The sequence below is a fragment of the Artemia sp. Qi Xiang Cuo genome, chromosome 7 (assembly GCF_049724085.1).
Source record: "Artemia sp. Qi Xiang Cuo chromosome 7, ASM4972408v1, whole genome shotgun sequence".
NCBI classification, from domain to species: Eukaryota; Metazoa; Arthropoda; class Branchiopoda; order Anostraca; family Artemiidae; genus Artemia; species Artemia sp. Qi Xiang Cuo.
The window spans coordinates 75,847,233-75,871,935 of NC_142800.1; the positions used below are offsets into that span (position 1 = coordinate 75,847,233).

The 24,703-nt window shown below is 35.0% G+C and overlaps 1 protein-coding gene across 4 annotated transcripts in view; it reads left to right on the top strand.

Annotated features, from left to right (window-relative positions):
* Window positions 1-24,186, top strand: part of LOC148950691 (coiled-coil domain-containing protein 97) — a 54,036-nt gene extending 29,850 nt beyond the window's left edge. For all 4 annotated transcript variants that reach the window (XM_089091715.1, XM_089091712.1, XM_089091713.1 and 1 more), the window contains 4 exons: window positions 381-616; window positions 12,869-13,098; window positions 19,891-20,136; window positions 24,016-24,186. In XM_089091715.1, coding sequence (XP_088947841.1) covers window positions 392-616; window positions 12,869-13,098; window positions 19,891-20,136; window positions 24,016-24,097 — 783 coding nt within the window. In that variant the 5' untranslated portion in view covers window positions 381-391 and the 3' untranslated portion in view covers window positions 24,098-24,186. The remainder of the gene's footprint in view (window positions 1-380; window positions 617-12,868; window positions 13,099-19,890; window positions 20,137-24,015) is intronic.
* Window positions 24,187-24,703: the final 517 nt, after the last annotated feature.

The window sequence follows — 24,703 nt, forward strand, 5'->3', positions numbered from 1 at the left end:
TTCGTTCATACTATCCATATTTTCTGGATAGTAATTATCCAACAACGCCCAACAGGAGTTAATAATCTTAATCTAATTTTTCAAATACGTTCAAGTTTGAAGAGACGATCATAATTTTATATGTGGGAAAAATTTCAAGGGGAAATTGTCAGGGTAGAGGGATTTCCGGAGAGGTGGGGTTTTCTGTGGAGGGAACTTTCTGGGGAGAATTGCCCTTAGGGGAGTTTTACAATTTTAAAATGATGATTGGTATTAATAGACGGGAGAATTCTCCGGGATTGAGAATTTTCCTCAAATTTCCTTTCTTTTGAGAAATAAAATCTCAAGTCTGAAAATGAAATCTGAGTTTGACCAATTCACTCCAAGCGTTCATCTTTTAGAAACATTGGACATGGACTTTGAGCAAGCCAAGAATTCAATTATTGGTCATGTTTCTCAGATTGACACACCTCTGAAAAGTCAGCAAAGAGGGGAGCCCGACCTTACTCCTCAGGAAAAACGGGGAATCATCCAAGAATTGTTGGAACAGAAACCAGCGTCTTTTCTCAGCAGATTTAGTTGTTTTCTATCTTTAGAACATTTGAAGTATTTTGAAAAACATGCTGATGACTATGAGGTAAGCTTTCATTACTTCATTTTAACATACTCTACGAAGCCAGAATATTTCACTCTCTTGTCTGTGACAAATGTGCATTAGAGTCAAGATCTTAGCACTGACTTAGAAAAGAATGTTGTGTCTCATTTATTATTATTTATTATATTTTTTCCTGAATTTGGAGGGGTCATTACAATAGTATAGCATTACCAGACACGAGAGTAACAACGAGACTAAGTTGTACTGGTAAGGAACAAAAGCTAAGAATAGATATTTCTCCTTCAGGAATTTGACCTATTTTACAGAGAGATGTTAGAATTCTGTTAGAATATGATTAGCGATTGACAGAAATTATTGACAGATTGAGTCAGTGTTATGGTTTCTTAACCCTTTCATCTATGAAATTTTAAATGTTATCATTTTCAAATACCTGTATGAGTATGATTGACAAAAAAAATCCATTAAGAGTTAAACGAATAAATTTTTTATTTGGGTTGGATGAAATCGATTTTACATTTTTATAGGAAATCTACTTTAAGTGAATTGAACACGGGAATTTTAAATATGTCATATGAATAGGCGCTGAGAGTATAATTTCAATATAGAAACTCGGAACAAACCTTAGAGATCCAGAACAATGCTTAAAAATCAAGTAGTGAGGGGGCTATGGATTTGCCGACGACCACAGTAGGTATACTATTGGAGCTACTAGATAACATAGAACTTTTTTTAACTTTTTTTCACATGTCTTAAATTGACATGAAATATACTTTAAACAAAAAATTCACATTCATATTTTTGAAAATACAAAATGGGAATGATATACATATGTTTCTCGTGATTTTTACTATTGGAAAAATAATGTTTGTAGTAACACCTTTTTTTATTTATGCGGCTGTACTAGTGGTACTCTGTGACTGCTCATCGACACTACATAGTTTTTAGTATATTTTCAATCAGTATTTTTTCGTACACTGGAAGAATAAACACTTGCATCATATTAAATAAAAGATGAAATATTTGGAGGAAGTGTGTGCACATGATAAAGTTATTGTCGCATTGAATGCTGACAATGTGAAATGTCTTGTAATTGGTGACTGACTATCAAAAATTAATAAATTTAGTGTTTTAGTATAGAACAAACTCAACTACTTGGTAAATTCCAAGTCTTTTAATTGGTGACTGATTATCAAAAATTAATAAAAAAAAGTAACAAACCCAGCTAAATGGTAAATTGATGATTGAGTGTCAAAAACAAGTAAAAAAGCACATTTGCATAGAACAAACTCAGATACTTGGTAAATTCAAAGTCTTTTTATTGATGACTTAGTATCAAAAATGAATAAAAAAGCACATTTACATAGAACAAACTCAGCTACATGGTAAATTCCAAGTCTTTTAATTGTTGACTGAGTGTTAAAATTAATAGAAAAAGCACTTTTGCATGGAACAAACTGAACTACTCGGTAAATTCCATGTCTTTCAATTGATGACTGAGTATTAAAAATTAATCAGAAAACACTTTTGCATAGAACCAACTCAGCTAAATGGTAAATTCCAAGTCTTGTAATTGGTGACTGAGTATTAAAAATTAATAAAAAAACACTTTTGCATAGAACAAAATCAGCTACTTGGTAAATTCCAAGTCTTTTAATTGGTGATTCAGTATCAAAAAGTAATAAAACAGCACTTTTGCATAGAACCAACTCAGCTAAATGGTAAATTCCAAGTCTTTTAATTGGTGACTTAGTATCAAAAATTAAAAAAAAAACACTTTTGCATTGAACAAACTCAGCTACTTGTGTAAATTCCAAGTCTTTTAATTGGTGACTGAGTAATACACTTTTGCATAGAACAAACTCAGCTTCTTGGCGAAAACTAAGTCTTTTAATTGGTGACTGAGTATCAAAAATTAATAAAAAAGAACTTTTTTATAGCACAAACACTGCTACTTGGTAACTTTTAAGTCTTAGTTGATGACTAAGTATGAAAAATTAATAAAAAAAAGCACATTTGCATGGAAAAAAAACTGAGATACATGGTAAATTCCAAGTCTTTAAATGATGACTGAGTATAAAAAATTAATAAGAAAACACTTTTGCATAGAACTCAGCTACTCCGTAGAAACCAAGTCTTTTAATTGTTGACTGAGCATCAAAAATTAATAAAAAAAGTAATTTTTTATAGCACCTGGTTAAAAGACTTGGAATTTACCAAGTGGCTGAGTTTGTTCTATGCTAAAGTATTTTCTTATTAATTGTTGATACTCAGTCATCAATTGATTGACTTGAAATTTACCAGTAGCTGAGTTTGTTCAATGCAAAAGTATTTTTTATTAATTTTTGATACTCAGTCACTAATTGAAAGGCTTGGTATTTACCAAGTAGCTGAGGTTAGTTCTATGCAAACATGTTTTGTTTTTAAATTTTGATTCTCAGTCACCAAATAAAAGACTTGTAATTTACCAAATAACTGAGTTTGTTCTATGTGAACGTACTTCTTTATTAATTTTTCATACTCAATTATCAATTAAAAGTCTTGCAATTTACCAAGTAGTTGAATTTGTTCTATAATAAAGTACTCTTATTCATTTTTTTATAGTCAGTCACCAATTAAAAGACTTGGAATTTAACATATAGCTGAGTTTGTTCTATACAAAAGTACTTTTTATTAACCTTTGATACTCAATCACCAACGAAAAGACATGGAATTTTCTAAGTATCTGAGTTTGTCCTATGCAAAAGTGTTTTCTTATTAATTTTTGATACCCAGTCATCAATCGAATGACGTAGAATTTAGAAAGTAGCCGAGTTTGTTCTATACAAAAGTACTTTTTTATTATTAATTTTTGATTCTCAGTCACCAATTAAAAGACTTGAAATTTACCGAGTAGTTTAATTTGTTGTATATCAAAAGTGCTTTTTATATATTAATGATACTCAATCCAATTAAAAGACTTGGAATTTACCAAGTAACTGAGTTTGTTACTTTTTTTTATTAATTTATGACACTCAGGACTTGGAATTTATCAAGTAGCTGAGTATTTCCTATGCAATAGTGTTTTTTTATTAATTTTTGACACGCAATCACAAATTAAATGACTTGGAATTTACCAAGTAGCTGAGTTTATTCTGTACAAAAGTACGTTTTTATTAATTTTTATACTCAGTCACCAACTAAAAGGCTTGGTATTTATAAACTCATTGAACAAACTCAGCTACTGGTAAATTTCAAGTCATTCAGTTGATGACTGAGTATCAACAATTAATAAGATAACACTTTAGCATACAACAAACTCAGCCACTTGGTAAATTTTAAGTCTTTTAATGAGGTGCCTGAAGATAAAAAATTAACGAGAAAACACTTGCACAGAATAAACTCAACTGCTTAATAAATTCCAAGTCTTTTAATTGGTGACTGATTATAGAAAATATTAAAAAGCACTTTGGCTGGTAAATTGAAGTTTTTTAATTAATGACTTAGCATCACAAATTAATAAAATAAAAACACTTTTGCATACAACAAACTCAGATACTTGGTACATTTCAAGTCTTTCAATTTGTGTTTGAGAATCAAAAATTAATAAAAAAAAAAAGTACTTTTGAATTTGAACAAAAACAACTACTTGATAAATTTCAAGTCTTTTAATTGTTGACTGAGTATCGAAAATTAATAAAAATACTTTTGCATAAAACTAACTCAGTTACTTGGTAAATTCCAAGTCATTTGATTGGTGACTGAGTATCAAAATTATAAAAAGGTACTTTTGTATACAACAAACTCAAATACTTGGTAAATTAGAAGTATTTTAATTGGTGACTGAGTATCAAAAACTAATAAAAAAGTACTTTTGTATAGAACAAACTCGGCTACTTGGTAAACTCCAAGACTTTTAATTGGTGACTGAATATCAAATTTTAATATAAAACCTATTGCATTCAACAAACTCAGCTAAATGGTTGTTAAGTTTGTTCTATGCAGAAGTGTTTTCTTATTAATTTTTGATACTCACCCATCAACTAAGAGACTTGAAAAATATTAAGTAGTTATATTTTTTCTATACAAAATTGCTTTTTTATTAATTGTTGATACTCAAAAACCAATTATAAATACATGGAATTTACCAAGTATCTGAGTTTGTTCTATGCCAAAGTATTTTCTTATTAATTTTTTATTCTCAGCCATCGATTTAATGACTTGAAATTTACCAAGTAGCTGAGTTTGTTCTATACAAAAGTACTTTTTTTTATTAATTTTTGATACTCAGTCACAAATTAACAGACTTGGTGTCTACCAAGAAGCTGAGGCTTGTTCCATGCAAAAGTGCTTTTTTAATAGTTTTTAGTACTCAGTCACCAATTAAAAGACTTGGAAATTACCAAGTAGCTTAATCTGTTCTATGTAAAAGTTCTTTATTATTAATTTTTTGTACTCAGTCACCAATTAAAAGACCTGGCATTTACCAAGTAGTTGAATTTGTTCTATACTTAAGTACTGTTTTATTAATTTTCGATAGTCAGTCACCAATTAAATGAGTTGGAATTTACCATGTAGCTCAGTTTTTTCTATACAAAGGTACTTTTTTATTAATTTTTGATGCGCAGTCACCAATTAATAGACTTGAAGTTTACCAAGTATCTGAGTTTGTTCTATGCAAAAGTGCTTTTTTATAAATTTTTAATAGTCAGTCACCAATTAAAAGACTTGGAATTTACCATCTAGCTGAGTTTGTTCAATACAAAAGTGTTTTCTTATTAATTTTTGCTACTCAGTCATCATTTAAAAGACTTAGAATTTACCATGTAGCTGAGTTTGTTCTATTAAAATGTGCTTTTTTGTTAGTTTTTGATACTCAGTCATCAATTAAAAGAATTGAAATTTACCAAGTAGCGGAGTTTTTGCTATACAAAAGTACTTTTTTTTAAATTTATTTTTGATACTCAGTCACCAAAGACTTGGTATTTATCAAGTAGCTGAGTTTGTTTAATGCAAAAGTACTTTATTTTATTAATTTAATACTCAATCACCACTTAAGAGACTTGTAATTTACCATGTAGCTAAGTTTTTTCTATGAATAAGTGTTTTCTTATTAATTTTTGATACTCAGTTATCAATTAAAAGACTTGGAATATACCATGTAGCTGAGGTTGTTCTATGCTAATGTGTTTTTTTTATTAATTTTGATACTTAATCATCGATTAAGAGACTTGAAAATTACCAAATAGTTGAGTTTGTTCGATACAAAAGTACTTTCTTATTAATTTTTGATACTCAATCACCAATTAAAAGACTTGAAATTTACCATGTAGTTGAATTTGTTCTATTCTACAGTACTTTTTTATTAATTTTTTATTGTCAGTCACCAATTAAAAGACTTTGAATTTACCATGTAGCTGAGTTTCTATGAAAATGTGTTTTTTTATTAATTTTTTATACTCAGTAACCAATTAAAAGACTTGAAGTTTACCAAGTAGTTAAATGTGTTCTATACCAAAGTCTTTTATACTAACGCTCTATACTAAAGCTCTTTTTTTTATCAATTTTTGATAGTCAGTCACCAATTACAAGACATTTCTCATTGTCAGTATTCAGTGTGACAATAACTTTATCATGTGCACACAGTTTCTTCAAATATTTCATCTTTTTTTTTAATTATGATGCAAGTGCTTATTTCTCCAATTTACAAAAAAAAATACTGATTGAGAATACACTATAAACTATGTAGTGTCGATGAGCAGCCATAGAGTATCACCGGTACAGCCGCATAAATAAATAAAAGTGTTACTGCAAACATTATTTTTTTAATAGTAAAAATCACAACTAACATATCTATATCATTCTCATTGCGTATTTCTAAAATATTAAATTTGAATTTTTTTGTTTTAGTTTTATTTCATGTCACTGACATGTCATTAACACATGTAAAAAAAAATAATTTATGTGTTAAAAAAATGGAGGGAGCGACCAAAATGTTGGGTGAGGGGTATTGGGGCCCTTGGAGGCTGTGGCATGAATGACTAATGGCTGCCGTATCATTGCTTAAAATATATACGACTTTTTGTAAGAAGAATTTCTGGTAGCTCGAATAGTATACCCGCTATGGTCGTCCTCAAATCTGTAACCCCCTTACTACTTGATTTCTAAGGGTTTTTCTTGATTTTATATTAAAATTCTATTCTCAGCGCCTTTTAATATAATACATTTGAAATTCCCGCGTTAAATTTGCTTAGTGTAGATTTTCTATGAAAATGTAAAATCGATTTCATTCATTCCAAATAAAAAAAAAAAATTCATTTAACTCTCGATGGATTCACCTTGTCAATTATACTCAAAACAGATATTTGAAAATGATGACAATTAAAAATTCATAGATGAAAGGGTTAAGAAACCGTTACACTGACTCAGTCTGTCAATAATTTCTATCAATGGCTAATCCTATTCTGACAGAATTCTTACACCTCTCTGTAAAGTAGGTCAAATTCCTGAAGGAACAATATCTATTCTTAGCCACTGCTCCTTACCAGTATACCATAGTCTCGTTGTTAGTCTCGCGTTTATTAATACTATACTACTCATTATCTAGAATGGCTAGTTGTATATATGTGAGAAAGAGCTCAATTGATCGAAAATTCTAAGTTCCTGTGTCCTTTTCATGGTCGGAACCGATTGAAGGGCAACATGACACCATTCTTGGGGCCGTGTTTGCCCCCAAACGGCACTATGTAAAAAGTTTGAGATAGTCATTTTGATCTAATCAGTCAAGAGACCTAAGAAAAGTACCTCCAGAATTACATGATAAGTGCGGCCCGAGTGAAAGGGGCCCTAAAATATACATACGCTTAATAAAAGAAATGGGCATTTCACACCTTGTTGAGGTTGGAGTTGTATAATTTGCGTGATCAGAGGGCAAGCTGACCCCCGTTTAACTTGTTGTATACTCCCAGGTGCTTGTGAAGCCCCGCGTGTCGTGAGACAAAACTTCAATGATAACCATTGTGGTTGGAATAATCAAAAGATACAAAAATATGGAGATGACTTGATAAGAGATGGTCTAGCCATAAGTACACCAAGATCACTCAAATAGTTTACATGAAACAGAAGCTTTTTAAAGGAATTTTGATAGAAACATCTCGCCTTTTCAGAGAAAGGTGAACCCCAAAGTGACGTCCTTGGCCCCTGCAGGTTTCCTTCTATCCCTAAATTTGTTACTTGATCCCTCTGTACCTACTTTTACCCCTGTTCACTTTAGACCATTTGGTAAATGGTGTGAACAACCCGTCTCTGACCTGCTCTCGCAAATTGCGAATACGCTCTGTCTCCATTCTCATTTTGTGAGCAGTGCATCTGCCCCATCTTTAACCCCCTTCGATAAACAGTGCATACGGTCCTTTGTTGAAAGCCTTTGGTCAACATTGTTTATACGACATTTCTGACCCCTTTGGCCTGCAATGCATAACCTGTCTCTAGCCCCTTCGGTGAACGGCGTGCATGCTCTGTCACAGACCTCATCTCGTAAATAGTGCGAATTATCCCACTATAGCCACCTTTGGCTAGTAATGAATAAGTCTCTGACCCCTGACCTATAATATCAATGAGCTCTCTTGGTCACCAGTGCTGACATTGTATGGAGTCACTTTTTCAAGCTGAATCACTATTTGTCACTTTTGGATAGAAAATATCCCCTGTCACCATCCACTAATTTATGAAACAAAATCTGGCTACAGCAGTGCCACTGTACGTTGACTCACTACCAGTTGTTCTCAAATTGAAATCATTAAAAGAGATTGGCACCTTCTGCCTTCATAGTCATTTTGTATTTTCGGTCTCTTTTTGTTCTATTTTGAATACTTTGCAGTCTAGGAAACTCCCGGCCCATTTTGAACCCTTGTTCTTGATAGACTCTAAAACTAAGATTTAATTTGCTATATTCCATGGCAGATTAACAAACGGAATACTTGTAAAAAATCTTGTGACCCAAAGGTTTTGTTTTTTTCAACTGGCTTGAAAATTTCATTCTGGAGAACCAATTAAATTTTTAGAAGGTGGAGTCATTTGTGTCTGCAGGAACCACATTTTCTTGACAGCCTAGGTTTTTGTTCAGCATTTTGCAATTAGCTATCTTGCCCACTCACAATCCATCCAAAGCAGTTTATAGTTTTGTTTTAAACTTCTTTTGTTCTGCTATTGTTAGCGCTAAATCAATTGGTGAGGTGTGTGGAGCAGTCAGATATATTCTTCATGATTCACGGTAATGTCAGTGGAATAATGTACGGGCAATCTTCCCTTTAGTCTAATGACTTTGGGATTTTAAAATGTACTGTTAATGAGTATCATTTAAGAAATTAATTTAAAAAACTTTTGCCACAAAATAAGTTTTTCAAAGAAAAGAGTTCTATTAACCCAAAAACGAGCAGAAATAAAGTCAAATAATCTTCCAAGCGTAAAACCACCACAAATCACCATCAATAAGAAAATCAAACACAAAACGAACGGAAATTACCATAAATAAACGAATAAAGCTCAAAACGAGCAGAAATTAACATGAGTAGGGCTGACAATCCCCATGCCTTCTCAAGACCAGAAGATAATTTTTCCTTTACTGAAATTAAATTTTTTCACCTTTTTATCTTCAATAAGTCCTAAGTTATTAAGACCTTAAGAAATCCGTATCAGAATTGGTTTATTAAGTCATCTATCCACATTCATTTCATTTATGTCAGTAAAGTTCAAATTATGTTCCAATCTTCAGAAGGCATAGAAGGGTGTCAGCCCTTCTCATCTTAATTTCTGTTCGTTTTGGGTTTCATATATTTTATTGATGACGTTTTGTACTAGTTTTACGCTTGGAAGATTTTTTTACTTTGTTTCTACTAATTTTTGGTTTGATGGAGCTCTTCGCCTTACATGGGCGTACGGAAGGGGGGGGGCAGAGGGGGCAGCTGACCCCCCTAGAACTTCAAGTTTATACTAGACATGGTTGAAAAAACCGTTGAAAAAAGGTAGATGGTTAAAAAACCAGTTGATAAAAGGTAAAAGGTTGAAAAAGCTGGAAATAAACAGCTAGAATGACAGAATAAAAGTCAAACAATAGGCAATTATCCAAAATATCTTGGAAAGATTTAGCTCTAATCCAAGAAGATTAATTAATGCTGAAGCTTATTGATGATTTATGATTTTTGGTGATTACTTATTAATAAAGGTTTCATAGGTATGATAGAACTTGCTGGCAATGTGCCTTGACAACATACATCCTTTTGAAAAACTTATAATAATATAGTACAATTTATAGACACAAATAATATAGTTCAATTTAGTTTATACCAGTTCCTGGTTATCTTAAAAATAACACTTAATACTATTCCCAAAAAGTTGTATCTATGCTCTTTGACAACCTGGATACACTTGCACTCATTTGATTTAGTTAAATTGTAAGAGCAAAAGTAGTAATAGTAGTAGCCCTGAAAGTTTCAACTTAATACCCTCAGTCATTCTTGGGATATTGGTGAGCTGTCTTATTGGCAGCCGGCATAAACAGAGTACTTTTTTATTTAGTTTTAATGCAACATTTGGTTTTAAAGCATAATGGGCAAATTGCATAAATGTGGGGGGTCGAAATATTCGATATTCGTAGAGACATTGTTGCTGGACCGTCCAACCATGCTGAAAAAAAAATAGCTAGCTCAAAATTTTGATTGGATGTGTTTGAAAAATTAATAGACTTTGGAAGAGGACTGCTTGCCCTCCTATCACTTTTTACTCTTAAAATGGGAACTAGAACTGTTAATTTTTAATCAGATTAGCTCCTTTAAAAGTTTTATGTTACTGCTATCTATGATAGCACTGCGCTACCTATAATATTGCTTATATGCCCTTTTGAAAACCTGCATACATATGGTTTTTTGTTTAATGGGAACTCCCCCTAAACGCTCCCTAAAAGATTCATCTTAATGCCCTTAGGGTCATTAGTTACAGCAATCGTAGTAGTATTAGTATTAGTAGTTTACACATAATGTCTTCTGGCTAGTTCAAAATCCACCACAACTTACCCTAAAAGTCCAACTTAATAACGTAAGCCGTTCTTGAGATATTAATGTGTCACCCTTTTGACAATTTACATGCTCATATTTTGTTTTGATTAAGTTCATATTTTGCTTTATTAAGGTGGCGATCTTCGTCGCCACCAGCAAGCTGGATTCATGCCGAGTAGGTCCGCTACTGAACAAATCCATAAAATTAGACAGCTGATAGAGAAAACTCTAGAATATAAAAGGAAGGCATACATTGCCTTCGTCGATTTTCGATCTGCTTTTGACACTGTCGACAGACAGTCACTGTGGCTGATCCTTCAATCTGCTGGTGTACCTAAGGAAAATGTCAATCTGTTCAAACAACAACACAATAAGACCAAAAGCGCTGTTCTGCTAAATGGCGAGTTCTCATCACATTTTCAAATTAGAAATGGTGTTCGGCAATGCTGCGCTGCTGCTTCCGAACTCTTCAACTGTGTCATGGACCATGTTCTCAACAAAACACTTGATTTTGCTGAAAAACACCCGTTTAGCATCGATTTGCTGGAAGAGTTCTGGCAGATGTTGACTTCGCTGACGATGTTGCACTGGTATGCAAAAATCTCACTGACATCAAAACTGCCCTGGAAACGCTAGCATCTGCTGCAGCAAAACTTGGTTTAAATGTAAACTGGACCAAGACCAAAATATTACCTGTGGAAAAGACACCATGTAGCCCCCCTGACAACTATAGAAGCATGTGGCCAAAATGTTGAGATAGTCAAGCAGTTCCCGTACCTTGGTTCAATTGTTTGCTCAAACAGAAATCTAGATGCAGAGATATCAGCAAGGGTGGCAAAGGCGAACGCCGTTTTCGGCCGCTTACTGAGAACAATATTCCACAAACCCCAGATCAGTTGTCTCACGAAAGCTCGTATCTACTCTGCCTCGGTAGCAAGTGTCGTGTTGTACTCGTCAGAGACTTGGCCTTTGACGCAGTCGCAGATCGTGAAGGTAGATGCTGTCCAGACAAAAGACCTCCGCAGAATTGAATACGTTAGGTGGCTCGACAGGGTACAGAACGTGAATATCCTCCGGTCCTTTAAATTACCACCCCTTTCCGAACAGCTTGAGTCCTGCTCGCTGCGTTGGTACGGTCATTTACTTCGCCTACCCACTGAAACACCTGCCCGAGTTATATTTGACTTCGATCCTACTGCAAATGGCTGGAAACGCCCCAGAGGTAAACCACGTATGAGATGGGCGGATATCACCCGCGATCGAATCATGGCGTGGGGCATTGACCCCAGTGAAGCTCCTACCCTGGCACAAAATAGGCCACCATGGAGACGACTAACGGCGCTGACGTCTGGTTCCCTCTACGCTGGCGACGCTGCCGAGCAAGAGCTTTAAGTCAAGTAAGTCAAGTTCAAAATCCGCCTAAATATTCCTTGAAACCTTCACCTTAATACGCTTACCTTGTGTAGTAGCAATAGTTGTAGCCGCATTCACATAGTACCTTTAGTTTTCTTGAACATCCCCCTCAACACACGCTGAAATTTCCACTTAATAACATAAATTGTTCCTGAACATTGCTGATACGTCCTCTTGACAACCTATATGCGCGTACCCATAGCTTTAGTAGCAGTAGTAGTAGTACCAATAATAATAGTAGTAGCCTTAGTAGCAGTAGTATTAGTATGAGTAGAAGCAGTAGCATTACGATGCGAATATTGTCTTTTGCTTAATTCAACATCCCTAACAATAAGCCCTGTAAGTTTCAACTTCAAACACCAAACCGTTCCTAAGATGTTGCTGATGCGCCCTTTTAACAACCTGCATATAGATGGCATGTTGTGGTTTAGTTCACTTTCTCTCCTCAATATTCCCTAAAATTTCAGCTTCATACCCTTAAGCATAGTTGTAATAGTAGTCACAGTAGCAGTATTTGTACTAGAAATGATGCTGCGATGAATTTCAGATACCTGTAAAAATTCATAAAAATAAATTATAAACAGAAAAATTTACTACCAGAATAAAATATTGTTTATTAACCCAAAGGAGCTCCAAAAATGTGTTAATTAGATCCAAAATTTGTTCCTGATTTTTTGGGGGCAATAAATATAGGATGTTTTGTTAAATCAATTCTTAATTTCACTGAAATTTTCTGAACTTTATCGAAAATCACTTACTTATTAAATACTTATTACTAGTTACTTATTATTAATTAGTAATTACTTAATTATTAATTAACCATCTCTTTTAGGTTGTCTTTCACCTAAAAGAAGCACGAAAGGTAAAAGAAACTCCCAAGCAAAATATGACAATAAAAAACAGACGGTACGACGCCTTGAAGCGGCTTCTGCAAGAAGGTGAATATTTTAGTGAAGAGCAAATGAGGAAGCGAAATCCCCTTCTCTATGAATCGCTCGTGGGGCAGTATCTTACAGAAGAAGAAAAAGAGCAAGCGGAAAAAATTGATATGTCTAACTGCAGGTTTGACATTCCTCCTTTTCAATGAAAAGAATCGCAATGTCAATAACTTACACTAGGGTCGCACAGCTGTGTTTTTGCGATAAAATACCTGTTGTTACATTTTTTCCCTCACATTATTTCCATTTTTGCTGCAAGCTCATGCGCCATGACGGCTCATCACTTGTGTCGAAATATTCTGACCGATTTTTCTCCTGATCCTTTGGTCCCCACATAATTTACTTTATATTTTTGCTGCTTTGACGAGTATTCTCCCTCCGCGTGCGTTCTATCTAAGTTGCTTCTGTTTCCAAAAATAACAGCGTAAATAAATAGTGGCTTCTATATGGCAGTACATATGCCTTTTTATAATTGTAAGTCATAAATATTGCCAGATAGTTTGTCATAATTGTTGTATAATATTGGCATAAATTATGTGTTATTGGGGGCCAGTTGTTTGAGTCAGGCGTCCAAGATTCGACAAATATGTTTGTCATCAAATGCTTCATTTTCTAACTAAAGGAAAGGGTTCATGATGGGGAGCCCTTTGAAAATGTGAGTTGAAAACTATGGAAAAATAGGCACTTGTCTTTGTTGACAAGCGCCAATAATTTTGTGTTTAATACTACTAAATAAAATATTTTACTTGAAAAATCTGTAATTCTGAAAATTCTGGAAAAAAGTGTCAACATGGTTGAATAGACCCCATCTGAAAGATATCACAAGTCTAAATGGATCATTTGGTGGTAAAAAACCGGTGTTAGTGACAATAATACAAAATCCAACAAATCTAAAAAATATGAAGCTTAGAGGGGGTGGGGTGGGGGGGTTCTGACCTAGTGAGGAGGGCGTTTTCCTTTGCCTTACAGAAATAAACTCATAGACTCATTTATTTTATAAACAACTATCGTACCCGCGGCCGAAGCCGTGACTAAATGGCGCTGTTTAGTACGTTGCATGGTCACTGGCCGTTTAAATATCTGACAAAAAAAGGCACGAATCAGAATCATTTTAATGAAAACAACTGTCATAGACACATTAAAAAAATGCACTAAAAGGCGCTGTTTTTTACATGAAAACACTTCTCTACATTTTATTAAAAGCACTTGTAAAAAAAGGAACAAAGGAGTTACTAAGTCTGTTTGTGCGGCATGAGACGGGCATAAGTTTGCTTTTGCTTCTGGTATTTGCGTGGACAGGCATTTTAGGTGGTAATATTGTCCTATGTACAGGACTAGACAATAAAAACTGGCCAAAACAAATCATCAGCTGAAAACGGCGATCGCGAAGGCTTGGTATTTCAAGTGACTTGAGAGCGGAGCTGTAATCTACATATTTGTCGCAAAGAATGATCTTTACAGCTCGTTTCTGGATCCCCTCGAAATCATCACTTAAGTAATCTATGTGATGAACTTGTGGGCCCAAGACGGGACACGCATATTCAAGGATGGGTCGAATAAAAGTGAGGTACGCTGTTTTCAGCTGATACACTGGAAAACCTAGGCGGTGCATCGCCACCAGTGTCCGCATAGCATAATGTCCCTTCTTAACCAGCTCTTGTACAGGAATAGAGAACGAACAGTCCACACTAAAGGTGACGCCCAAGATAGTCGCACACGAAGCAGAAGGAACAAAGTCGCGGGGTAGGTAAAATCGCGTTTAAGTGGGTTGAACCTCAAAACCTTTGATTTCGCAGTACACTGTGATTTAAACTGATAAAAAAAATTTGGGTCGAACTGGGCTACAGCTTGCAAATTCTTTACGTGGTATTTAAGAAGCACAGACAAATCATCGACGAATTTAAAACGATCGTCAAAGTCAGAAAGCACATAGTTGATAACAGCCAGGAAAAGAAGAGCTGCTAATATAGTACCTTGTGGGGCGCCACATGTAATTTCCACCCTGTCCGATTCAATATCATTGTGGAAAAAGGTGTACACTTTTTAATACCTGTAACGGAAGAAATCAACTACCAATTGGAGGTTGTACTTACGGGCACCCATTGACTTGAGATTCTGGGCGGAAAGAGGGCACTTAATCAAATTCAATGCCTTTTGGTAGTCTACCAGAAGTAAATTTACAAACGAGCTTCCAAACTCCAACCATTCAACTACTAGGTGATAAAGCCGTACTAAATGAACAGACGTGCTGCATCCCTTCAAGCAACCATACTGGAAAGGGTCAAGTGACGGTGAAATGTCCGTGAGAACTAGTTGGTTTTTATGGCGGGTGTTGGCGGTGATAGGCGCAGGTGGGGGAAGCAACGAACGGTGTTTCTGGGACGAAAGAAGGGACTGCTCAAAATTGCACATCAACTGCAAGCGCCTATCACGCAACGTTGGCAGTCGTAAGGTACTAAGGGCAGCCTTATATGAGTTGTATTTCAGGCCTAGTATGACTTTCACTGCCTGTTTTTGAATGGCCTCCAGATCTTCACTTAGGTGGTCAATATTATGAGCCTGAGGGCCCCACACAGGACACGCATATTCTAGGATAGGGCGCACATATGTGACGTAAACCGTCTTCAGCTGACTTTGTGAGAAACCCAGTCGGCGCAAGGTAATTAGCGATCGTATTGCGCAACTACCTTTTTTCACCAGACCGGCGATGTGAGCGCTAAATGAAGAGTTGACACTGAAAGTAACCCCGAAAATCACTGAGGTTGAGGCGGTTGGGTACCACGGATCCGGGCATGAGAGGTCACGCTTAAGTGGATTAAACGTCATGACTTTTGTTTTATTCACTTTAAGCTGGAGGTCATTAAGGCTACACTGCTCGAGAAAGGATTTACTGATATCACTGCTGAACTGGGGATACATGTCTGACTTTTCAGCAAGATATTTCAGAAGTAGGGAAATATCGTCCACGTATTTGAATCTGTCTTCAAACTTGAGGATAATGTAGTTAATTACCGCTAAAAACAAAAGAGCTACCAGATTAATGCCTTGCGGCGCGCCACACGTCAGTTCAGCCCACTCAGAATTTAAGTCCCTTGGGAAGAGGGCATAGACACACTGGTAGCGGTTACGCAGAAATTCAACAACTAAGAGCAAAATATGCTTCCTAGCGCCCATCTTTTTGGGGTTATTTGCTGCTGTATAATGGCGGATCAAGTCAAATAGAATAAAAGCGCTGAAAAAAATCTGTATGTCCCACTAAAAGTATGACACTCCTTCTCCAATGTTAGTAGGACGGCAATGTCAATAACGTAGTTTTTCGAAACAGTGCCAAAAGTGAAGTCTATTTACATGGGTGTTTGTGTTGGGAAAACTGGCAGTTGATAAAACACCTCTGGTGGGACCTTAAGAATGAGCGTAGTCCCTGTTCTGGTGCTTTTCAAATTATTTTATCCCAAGTTAGGCCCTGTCTAGCTGGGACAAAGGTTGGATTTAAGGTTTTCTTTCAGAAAATTTAAACGTTTGATACGGAATATGACATAAAATGTCATTTTTAGCCCTTCTAGGCAAGGCCGTACCCAGGGGTTAGGGGAAGGGGGTTTAGGGGGGTTTGAACCTCCCCCCTCTGAAACGTTGGTCTGACTCATAAAAACGTAACAAAAATGGATATAAACGATTTTTTTATGCGTCTTTGAGGTTTTTTTTTGCGTAACCCCCCCCCCCCCCCCAAAAAAAAAAGAAAACTGAGTAAACAATCCCACCCCCGAAAAAAAAAATCCTGGTTACGGCTTTGCTTCTAGGAAAAGATTAAATATCCGCTGTGGTGTTTTGGAAGGAGGGGAGGTTACCCTGTAACATGATTATGCGGATATAAAAAATGAGGCTTAAAAGTTATATCGAAAACAGGTTTTCTAGTCACCCATCAATATCTACCCTTTTTGACAAAACAAAAAAGAAAAATACCTCTTTCAATTTAGTTAAGTAGTTTCATTGAATTTTCCCCAAAATAGTATTTGTCATATTGGATTCCGACAAAGGAAAGGAAAAGAAAATGGCTTCCTTGGGCAGTAGTATTAGGAGACAGGTGGGTATCTTACACAGAGAGACATGTCCATCTGCGGGTTTGAGAGAACTCCTTCCGATTAAAGAAAAAATGATAATGTAGATTCCACTCCTTTTGAATCTTGCTCACACATTAAAATTTATTATTATTAGAATATTATGTTTCTATTCTGTAAATAATTATTATAAGTAAAATTATTTTTTATAATTATGTTATAACTATTATAATTATAATGGAATATTTAGCTTGGCGCTTGAAGGAATAGCAATAGAGGAATTTATCTGTATTCTTCTCCCTTGAGGAAAAGCGGTGATAAAAGAAAAACACCGTTAGCACTTTTTCGTTGACTGTGGTTCCTATTTTAGTCATTATAGGGTCTCCATTTACAGGGTTTTCCATTATTTTTAAGGGGACTGTTTTCGGGGGAACATGTTCCTCTTTTCGCTTGTTTTCATTTAAAATCGAAAGAGATCTCGCAAAAGGCTCCTAAAAAGTTGTAAATTTGATTGGCCATTAGGGAAAATTGTTGTTAATGCAAACACCCAATAGTCAATTAGTCAAACAAAATGCATTGACATACTCTAACAAATAACTATGGACCTCGCCAAATTCAAGATAACTAGACGCCTATTGAAGAATGCTTAGGGTCTATTAACTTGTTTCGGAAATGTAGGATTTACGACCATTCGTTTTGAGGTATAATTATTTCTGGCTCTATTCTAACAGAAGATGCTAGAAGTTTCCGAATATTTTTTTGCTTTTATTTGGTCTAAAGCAAATTCAGTTTAGAAAAAAGTAGTTAGATTACTTATGCTTTGATGCCGTTTCGTTGATGTCTTGTGAGAGGAAGTAAATTAGTTTTAATGAATGATTAGAATTTCCAAAGATACCAGATGTGTATTGCATACTAAATCACAGGCCTACTCCAAGAAAAAAAAACTATTTCATCGGTTTCTTTATATTGATATAAAGCCTAAAGGTAAAGGCTCGCCCTTCTCCCCCCGCAAGATTTTTCTGCTGTCCTCATTCCGTTTTTTTACCATTTTTTTTTCAAAAACTTGTCGATTTCGTCAATTATAGACGCCCTTGTCACATTGGCCCCCCCGCCCCTGAGATTTGGCTCTAGATCCATCTTTGCCTGGCTGGATACTTAATACTACTACTACTACTACTAACAACTCACCGCAGCACCAAGCCGCTTGAGGTCAACACAGCTACGCACGCTCCTCTTCCATCCCAATTTATTCAAAGCCTCCCTTTTTACATCCTCAAAGGAAGTTCCCATTTCCGTCAAATCTTTCTTTACGACATTTTCCCACCTGAACCGTGGACGACCTGCTTTCCGTTTAGCCTTAGACGGTTGGCCGAAAAGAAAATCTTCGGAAATCTGTCATCTTTCATCCGCAGAACGTGCCCTAGCCATCTCAACCTTTCTCTCATTATAGCCCTAGAAAACAGGATTGACCCACACTTTTCGTACATCCTACTGTACACCAAAAGCAAAGCAAAATAATACCCACTCCTCGTCCTTACCCAAGTAAAAAACTGTCTTAGAGACAGTAAACATTCCTTTATCAAGGTTTCTTATCCTCACATTCCTTTTTATTAATATTTATTTATTGCCCTCGTATTCCTAATATTCTCATTTCTTTTTCGTAAGAATGGCTTCTATTCACCTAGAATTTAGAGTAAGGCCCTTACCCTACATCGTCCTACAATACAACGCTCATGTTAATTTTTTTTAATAAATTAAAAAAAAATCAATGTAAACTAACTATCATTATTTCAAAGGAAAAACGGGTCAGTACATCTATGTTGTAAAGTTATAATTGTATGCACCCCACCCAGGAATTCTTGAAGACAAGTTTCGTCCGACGATCCATCGCCACATGGAATGGCCTCACAGCAGAAGTAATCCCAGAAAATTCTTCTCTTAAGGCGTTCAGTATAGTAAATACCTCAAAAGTAAAAATGAGGCAATTACCAGGATTAGCTGATATTTTAAGATAGCGGTAAATTTTGCAGAGCAATAAGGACGAAGCATCATCGCTATGTCGATCCTAGCTGGTATCTCGGATTGAAAACGATATTCTGCGAAACTTCTTTCAGAAAATTTATCTAAAAAGTAAATCAGTTATTATATTAGATAGTTAATTTAATTTGCCAGTAGGAGAATCAAACTTTTTAATCTGAAATAGAAAGGGGCTACAGACTCGCCTAAATGAAGTCATTTTTCTTCGCGTGACGTCAAATTGGACTCTCTCAGAGCCTAGCTTTAAGATAATTGGAGCGAAAAAAGGAGATACATCACTGCTATCTATCTAAAAAAAGCGGGTTTTCCTTGTGAATAAAGAGGTTTGTGTTTAGAAGCGGTTTTTCCAAATTTGATCATATCTTTTTGACCTTTTTCATTTCAATGGTGCAGCTTTCATTTCAACCCGCCGCTATTTTCAAGGAGTTTCAAACTCTTGTTCAAAACTCTCGAAAACTTATGTTCATAATTAAATTTTACAAATAAGACAAATCTATATGATAACTGTCGTCTTTGAATGAAAAATTATTCTCACTGCGCATATTTTTTTTCTAAGCACGTTTTTCAATTTTGAAAAACGTCAAAGTAAGTTCAAAAAGATCCCTGGAGGAAATTTTACTAAGACTTAATGATAATCGTAAAATTTCCCGCGGGAATTTCTTAACAATTAGCTATAGTTACATAACTATTTAGCTATTAGAAAAAGCCTGATATCTCTTTTGAAATAAAGTAATGGTTTTAATTTCAAACTTTCTTTGTTCTATTTAGAGACATCATTTCTATTGTCCTAATTTATATCTAACAAATTACTGGACTTCTTACAGCTTTGTTAACATACTAATGCAACACATTGATCGAGATGAAGAATCATCTTTTCGGCGTCGTCAGCAAGAGGCAGAAGAAGCTACTTTTGAAGAGGAAGAAGAAGAGGATGATGAAGCGGAAGTGGAATTAACCGAAGAAAACAAGGAAGAAATAAACGAAGAAGAAAGGGGAATGCTGAGGGATGAATTTGTTTCAACAATGTACAGGAACTTCCTCGAAGGAAGAGATAAAGATTTTGACTATGCGTAAGTATAAATATATGCCATTTAAAAGGCTACTAATTGAAATACCAAACATTATTAGCAGAGACTTGGTATTATAAAGTGAACGGCATTTTGCATTTTCTATACGAAGTGTAAATTCTGCAGCACTTCAGTGCAATAGCAGATGCTGCCTAAGGAATTTACTACATTTAGTTGCCCTGTATGAGAAAATCAAATCCATTATATTCTTGAACAAGGCCGTATCCAGGGGGGTTAGGGGGTTTGAACCCCCCTCCCCCACCGAAATGTTTGTCCGACTCCGAGAAACGTAACAAGAATGAATATAAATAAATTTTTGATGCGTTTTTAAAGTTTTTTTTTTGTAACCCCCCCCCCAAAAAAAAAAAAAAATTTCCCCCTCCCCGGAAAAATTCTAGATGCGACCCTTTTCGTGGGGTTTTCAGTATGAGCTTAAATTATGCTCCAACTAATCTAGATTAATTTTGAGCTATAAGTGTCTTAATTGTCAACCCGTAAAAAAAAAAGCTGGTTCAAAGGAGTGGCGCTGATTCCCGTTTTATGGTCGTTCAGAAAGGAATTGCACTGGGGAGCTGGGGGTAGCCATGTCGTCCTTTCGCACACCCTTCCTGTTTACCTTCCCGATATTTCACCTGGTACTAATTTATACCTGGGTCGACCCTAGCTCAACGTATAGTGTCATGCCAATTACCTCTGCCTATAACCAAATAGTCATTAGAGCTTGAACTCCAGACCTGATGAGCGTGGGATTATAAGTTTAGCGCACTAACCACTCGGCTAAGACAGCTCAATGGATATAACTACCAATTTAAGGTTAACTCATTCAATCACTTTAAGAGAAGTCTAATTGCAGTAAGTACTCCTAATTGTATTTAGAATAGGACACCGGAAAATACACGTTAAAGACAGTTTTTGGGGTGGCAATATTAATATCTATTAATTGCCCTAGAACACACCCTAAGATATAATTCTAATGCACCATGCGTATTTGTAAATGGGTTCTTGAATCGGTAGAATGCATGTGTCAGGCTATATTTCTTATGCTTAGAATCATGAACATCCACTTGGCTTTAGTTGGTGGGGGGAGGGGGTTGAAAAAAATCGTGTGCATCATACCAAAAATAGGAAATCACTTGGAAAATTGTTTACATTTTGAGAATCGGAAATGAGAAAATTTTAAGCTTGCCTTAAAATTGGTAAAGAGGATCAGGCAGCATGGCTCTAATATTTTTGTTTACCATTCATCATTTCGGCAGAGGGACAATATAATCATTTATTACCAATATAATAAATATATTTGTGGAAAATATAATCGTTTCAGTAACCGTTTGTAATAGTGCTTTAGTACGAATAAGATGATTCATTGATTGATGACCTACTTATAAAGAAAATAACGAAATGGTGAAGTAAAAAGGAAAAAACAGTATGAAATGAACTTATAATACAGTACTTCTTCCTTAGATCTAGGTTTTCCCACGCCTAGAGGTGCATAAGGCAGCACCGGTAGACCTCCAATTCAGCCGATCTTGTGCCTGGGGCCAGAGCTCATTCAGTATGGTTTAAAGACGTGTTGCCTCTTTCTCTAAGGGATGATGTTGTGTGCTGCACTGTCTGCTCCTTTCTTGAAGACCTGATAGGGTGCATCCCATAGATCGTGTGATAGATCCCATAGATCCTTCATTTATGCGGATCATATGTCCTCGGTATCTCCATCTCCTTATTCTGATCTGGTTGGTCACCACTGGCTATTCTGAAGCTGTTCTTATCTGGGCATTCGTCACTCTATCAGTTCAATGACGTGTGGCAGTGACAGATGGCAAAGATTCATTGTAGGCAATCGTTTTAGAAGCTGAGAAAAAGTTTCTGTGCGTTCTTTGAAAAGCTTCATGACTTACATGTATATTTAAGTACAGTTAACACTGCCATATTGACACTAGTTTTTCCTGTTTCAGAGCCATAAAGGCTAACTCATTTGCCGAAGGAGGCTGTCAAAAATGTGTTTTGGTCAACAAATAAAGTTTGGATTAAAAAGTCAACTAAAGTTGACTTTGTAGCAAGTTTAAATTTTATCATAAATATATTATTGCATGATTTGACGACTAAAATAGAACGATGGACCCTCTGTCATTCCCTCTCCCCTCAACTGCCTGTGTGATTGGAAAATCAAAGTTGGTCATAGACCACCCCCCGGATACTCCCGGCAACAATAAACAATACAAGTGTAGGTATATTGCATTATTTTTTTTTACTGAAACCAGACATATACTTTAATGCGTATGATTTGGAGAGTCAAAGTGGGCCCATGGCTCTTCCAACATCCCCGTTCATTCTACTTCCAGCTTTTTAGTAGAAAATTGGGTATTTTGCCTCTTATTTAAATAAAAAAGTGCATTTATTTTCATCCTGTATTGCTTGACGCACAAAACCCTTACCTCTTCTAGCACTCCCCTCCCCTACCAACTTTGAGAGAAAAGGTAGGTAGGCTTTTCTTGTATGAAGCGGAATCACGCAAGGATTTCAAATTATATTCAGGTATAAAACCTGGGCCCCTCAACCAAAAAAATTATGTCAGTATACATACTAACAAATCCGTAATTGGGGACTTGGTCAGTGGCGTCAATTCACATAAATTAGGGGGGGGGGGGCAGTGTATTTTTGAAAAACAGAAAAACACATAAATTAGGGGGGGGGGCATTTCTATTATTTTTTCGTTTCTAACTGATAATACCAAGAAAGACAACTTTCAATGAACCACACCTAAAAACGTGTTTTTAGAAATCTGTGGGGATCTTGGAGAGGGATAAAACACACACCCCTCCCTCTCTCCCTCAATTGAAACCCTTGGGATTCGCGGCTTCTTCCGAGTCAAACTGTAAGAAATTTGTGTACGAATTTACATCATTCATACAGTATGTGTAAACATGTCGAATTGCTAAGTTTATGTTTGTTCAATGTTTTAGTGCTCGAACAGTTAGATCGTTCCACAATTGGTGATTTTGCTTTTACTAATAATAGTTATTTTTCGACTCAACGTTTATTATATTCCAAGAAGTTTAATGATCGAAATTGTGTTTAAGACTGTGTTTAACATCGAAATTGTGAAACTGTGTTTAAGATCGAATACCTCATTTTAACCTAGACGTAAAAAACCGTGACTGCCAAAATATGTCTCTTATTTCATCTTTTATATACAGATTTCCATTTCCGTTCTTGCTTTTCCTCTGCATTTTTCCTTCCGCGTTCTTTGTTTTTAATTACTCTACTTGTTTATTTGAACTTGTCTATATTCAAAAGGTTTGGAACAAATTGTCCTATTTTTTTCTTTAAAATATTTAGTTTGAATAACTATGAAGTGAGAAGCTTCATATATATGCAAGAAAAATGTAAAAAAAAGAAATATATGCACCAAAGAAAAACAACTATAATGATGAAAGAAACTATTTGAGAGCTATTGAAAAAAAAGTGAAAAAATGCGATTCAAATGGAGAAGTAATAGAAAAAATTGAATTAAAAAAAATTGATTGTTTTTAATTACTCTACTTGTTTATTTGAACTTGTCTATATTCAAAAGGTTTGGAACAAATTGTCCTATTTTTTTCTTTAAAATATTTAGTTTGAATAACTATGAAGTGAGAAGCTTCATATATATGCAAGAAAAATGTAAAAAAAGAAATATATGCACCAAAGAAAAACAACTATAATGATGAAAGAAACTATTTGAGAGCTATTGAAAAAAAAGTGAAAAAATGCGATTCAAATGGAGAAGTAATAGAAAAATTGATGGAATTGAGAAAAAATGAATTGTTATTTCTGTTTCAAATCTGGTGAAGTTGCCCTGAAACTTAATAGTAAGGGTGTTTTTTGCAGCACTTTTTCTTCCAGATCTGTGGATTACAATTCCGAATACGATAACTTAGAAATTAGAGCACGGGATGAAGAAGAAAAATATTTCGACGAAGATTGAAGTTTGCTTTACCTTTGGCTTTAATTTAATTCATTCTCTTTTTTTGCGTAATTAGAATTAAAATTATTTTGCTACGAATTAAAATTATTTTGTTTAGAATTCAAGTTGTTTCGTAATCGCCAATCAATTGAAATTTTGAAAATATTTGGAACAGTTGTTGGAATATAGTTATGTTCAATTTCAGATTATTAAATGCAAAATATCAAATTGATTTAATAATTATCAAAATCAGATTATTAAATGCAATATATTAATTAAATGTAATTAGACAAATTACTAATGTAAATGTAATTAGAATTTCTATTGTAAGTAGCCTACTAATCACTAATTTACTTATATCATTACTAATATAAATGTAGTTATACTAATTACACCTACTAAATTAAGTGCAATTACTGCACATCAAAGATTAAGTAATGTTTAAAATTTACATGACAAAAAAGTAGATTTAAACACAATTTTCTATGAGGAAAATGTTTCTGTCAAAAGCTTCAAGCATTCTAACTTTGGAGTAAATTAGCCTTAGGGAGTGGAGTAAATTAATTAATGCGGTAATTCAGCAAACGTAAAAAATGATAAAGTGGCCAAAGCTTTCGACAACTATCT